General features: G+C 41.8%; 1 protein-coding gene across 1 annotated transcript in view; it reads left to right on the forward strand.

The window, feature by feature from the left end:
* LOC138963572 (ninjurin-1-like) overlaps nt 1-498 on the forward strand; it is a 3420-nt gene extending 2922 nt beyond the window's left edge. The window contains exon 4 of the mRNA XM_070335429.1: nt 1-498. This exon is cut by the window's left edge and continues 93 nt beyond it. Coding sequence (XP_070191530.1) covers nt 1-51 — 51 coding nt within the window. The 3' untranslated portion in view covers nt 52-498.
* The last annotated feature ends 3910 nt before the right edge of the window (nt 499-4408 follow it).

Below are 4408 nucleotides of genomic sequence, written 5' to 3' on the forward strand. Positions count from 1 at the left end.
TCAGTCGTCACTTTCATCAACCTTCTTATATCAGGATTGTTTGACAGTTAAAGACACAGTCATGTGCGTTTGTTTAAAAAAAACCAATAATGAAACATGTTCGACTCTGCACAGAAAGGGTTCAGGATGTCGATTTTTGGTGAACGTCCAACCTGATGGTTGGTCTAAGTCTATGTACAAGCATGGTAGGATCTGAGTTAAGGCGCATTGTTGTTTTTAGAGAAAAGACTGTGCCTTAAAATGTCTTGTCCTGTAAACAATTCAGCTCAAAATCTCAGATATATTCAGGCTTTTAGATGGTATAATGTCGACCCTCCAATGTTATACTTTCCAACCATTAACAGGCTGCCTGCTTTTTCATCAGGATGGGAAATATTTGTGAAGAAATACTTTCGTACCTGACATAACTGTCAGTTAACAAAATGAATTCATACAAATGCACACTCTCTCCCTTCGCTGGAACTAGTAAGGAAGTCATATATTGACTGAATGTAAAAAGGAAGAAATAGAGCGGTGTAGTGTGTGTGTGTGTGTGTGTGTGTGTGCGTGGGAGCGCGCGATTGTGTGTGTGTGCGCGATTCAGTGTGTGTGTGTGTGTGTGTGTGTGTGTGTGTGTGTGTGTGTGTGTGTTTGTGTATGTGTGTGTGTGTTTAAGTGTGTGTGTGTGCGTCTCTCTCTCTCTCTCTCTCTCTCTCTCTCTCTCTCTCTCTCTCTCTCTCTCTCTCTCTCTCTCTCACGTTTTTGATGTCAAAGTGTACATCCATATCTGCAAGTCTAAATATATTTATAAACAACATGTCTTTCTTTCTCTGTCCCATAAGTCATGCAGGTATTGACATACACGTTGACATCGACGAAAACACAGGAATACTTCGGCATTGATTTAATGATAAAAACAGATAAAGACACATTGACAGAACAAAATGCGGGGGAAAGAAAGACAGACCAAATCGTAAAATCCCGCTCGTGCAAAATAACGAGTGTGCATGGGAGTTGCGGCCCATGGACGCAGAAGAAGAAGAAGAAGAAGAAGAAGAAGAAGAAGAAGAAGAAGAAGAAGAAGAAGAAGAAGAAGAAGATGACGACAACGAAGTAGGAGAAAAAGAAGAAAGAAGAAATACTGAGCACGTGATGCTCTGACCGGGAAATTGGAAAGCTCGACTGTTGAATAGCAGGCGATAATTTGCTTGAGCCAAAGGTGCGTTTTGCTTTCAAAAACAATTATATTCCTATCCCAGTTCTCGTTTTAAAAAAATGACATGAAGGACACGGTCAAAGCCGTACTTCGAATTTTGAGCATATTTCAGGGCGATCATATCACTCCAAAACGTGGTTCAAGGATACTTTAAAGAAAGGATTGTCTAGTGCTTTGGTGCAACAAACCTGTTCTCTGGTACAACACGGATGTTCTGTTATCCCTGTCTCCCGAATTGTCGGGGGTGATCGCCCGTTGTAGATTGCAAGGCGGTCTCGTAAGGCTGTGGCTAATAAGATTTGTAAGAAATTGAAAAATAGAAATGTACACAAAAAAGTCATTTCAAACGGAAGTGTCCCAGTATTCAAAAAAAGATGCTTCAAAACTTCCTAAAATGTTGATTAAAAAATCAGATGTGCTGTCACACTCCCGGCTTATCGAGAGCTGTCACTTGTTGAAGTTTGCAGGACTGTACAATAAACCTGTCGTTCATTGACATTCTTGAAAGATAAAAAGAAATATGTACAAGAAAATGTCAAACGGAAGTGTCCTAGTGTTACAAAAGATGCTTCACAACCTCCTTAGCCGTCACCGTGTTTAGTCCCGATTATGTCGGAAGTGTGCGACCCAGAATTATTCAAGAAAGAGCCAACGTACACAGATAGACCAAACCTATTCGATTAAAGGCACAGTAAGCCTCCCGTAAACCATCACAGATACTGTCATGCTTTTACACACAGTACAAACACCCTTTCATTTAAACACTCACCGCTTGAGAATATCCTAGGTGCCCTCCGTAAAGAGCGAGCAATTTTCAAAGAATTTATTTTTGCTTGGTTTATCTTACCCCTGAGCCATCGTGAACCCGTGTGATCCAGTTTCCCTTTTTCACAATGTAGTCGTCAGTTAGTAATTTGAATGCGACTCGATGTGAGCTTATCTGCAACAGCACGTTATTATGTACCTCTGACTATGCACGAAACAAACGACTGTGGTTCACAAGAACTCTAGCGATGGCTTTTGACTGTTCAGAGGAATTGGCGATAGGCATAAACCATCGTCTGCTACGAGAGCCACGACCTTGCGTGACCCTGCTTCCGGGCTTTTCTTTTTTCAAACTTTCACAACTTCGAATTGTACTGATCTTGTCTTGATGAAAAAAGAATTCTTTTATGATTTAAGAATGTTTGTGTAACAAGCTGTCAATTTATTATTTAGATTTTAAAAGTTAGGTCTAGCGCCAAAACGCACCACGGTCCGATTGTCTACTGAGACAATCCGCAAAATTAATTCTTTAAAAATTGCTCGCTCTTTACGTAGGGCACCTAGGATGTTCCCGTTTGGTGAGCGTTCAAATGGAAGGGTGTTTGTACTGTGTGTAAAAGCCTGACAGTATCTGTGATGGTTTACGGGAGGCGTACTGTGCCTTTAAGGATAAAAACCGTAAAATTATCCCACAAGTATTCGATGTGAGTAGAACACAATCCACATCATCGGACAGTGTAGGACACATTTCGTCATTGTTTGTTTGTCCAGGTAACCATTTGAGCTGTGCTCAACGTGATGTTATTAAGTATTACTTGAAGCAGAGACCGTAAAGTACACTCTATGGTCTCTGCTTGAAGTCTTAAGCAAAAGCGTTAAAGACATGAAGTTTCGGAGATGCTTTTGTGAATCTCTGGGTCGTCCACGAACCATAAAGCACAATAAAGTTCAAGCAAACGTAATCTAGTGCTACAGACAGGTCCTCTGATACAAGTAGTAGCTAGGTTTGCCGGTATCCCAGCTCTCTGGCGTGTCGAGGGCCGTGGCTTGATTCAGGTTGCATGCTGGTGGTTGTGTAGTGAACAGGTATTCCATTGACGTACACTGCGGATGGTCCCGACACGCGTCCAGACACTGCTCCAACGAGTCACCAGCGGATGCAGTGTTTAAATTGTTGTTGAGGATTCGCGCAAAACGATAGCGAAGAAACGTTGGATGAAAGATGGCACAATCTGAAGACAAGCAGACATAGGGAGAAAAATGAGCACACAAAATTCTTATACAGACACGAACGCCAGCGCTCGTGCGCTCGCACGCTCGCACGCACGCACTCGCACACGCACGCACGCACACACGCAATTACGCGTGAACACATGCACTCACACACACATATATACACACACACACGCACGCACGCTCGCACAAATACACACACACACACACACACAAACACGCTCGCATAAATACACACACGCTCGCATAGACACACACACACCCTCCTACCACCACTATCCCCCTCCCCAAACCCGATCATGTATCCCCCCCCCACACACACTTACCGACACACACATACACACACTTTGTTGCCATGATTTTCAGCACATGAGTGGAGTGCATTTTCTTGCCGAAAACCGCACTCGTTCCAAATGCTCGAAATGTTTACGTTGAAGCTCTTTCAGTTTAGAATCTTTATGAAATGGGGCAGAGCGCTACATTAAGATCTAAAATCAAAGGGACGTAATATAAACGCACACGACATGTGCAACAAGAGTAAGCAAGAATTACGCGGATCCAGTCTCCTGGCACCTCAAAGACTAAACAAGCAATGAAATGAACAAGCAACTTTCATCCTCTGATCATTCTTGGCATCATCACTTTCTATCTTGTTACACAATCATGTCAAATGCATTTAGAGAGGCTACGTCCCTCAGATTTTTCAGTTCAGGTAAAGTACGTCCGCTGAGCGGCGAGGTCGCATCGAATAGACTTTTAGGAATGTATTTGGTCCAGTGACTCACAGTGTTAGACATGTTAAAACAAGTCGCGTAAGGCGAAATTACTACATTTAGTCAAGCTGTGGAACTCACAGAATGAAACTGAACGCACTGCATTTTTTCACAATGACCGTAGTCCGCCGCTCGTACAAAAGTCAGTGAAATTAACGAGCCTGTTTTTGCGGTTGTGGTTGCGCTGTGCTGCATCGCACGCTTTTCTGTACGCTTCGTTTTAACTTTCTGAGCGTGTTTTTAATCCAAACATATCATATCTATATGTTTTTGAAATCAGGAACCGACAAGGAATAAGATGAAATTGTTTTTAAATCGATTTCGGAAATTTAATTTTAATCATAATTTTTATATTTTCAATTTTCAGAGCTTGTTTTTAATCCGAATATAACATATTTATATGTTTTTGGAATCAGAAAATAATGAAGAATAAGATGAACGT

The sequence above is a fragment of the Littorina saxatilis genome, linkage group LG4 (genome assembly GCF_037325665.1).
Source record: "Littorina saxatilis isolate snail1 linkage group LG4, US_GU_Lsax_2.0, whole genome shotgun sequence".
NCBI lineage: Eukaryota > Metazoa > Mollusca > Gastropoda > Littorinimorpha > Littorinidae > Littorina > Littorina saxatilis.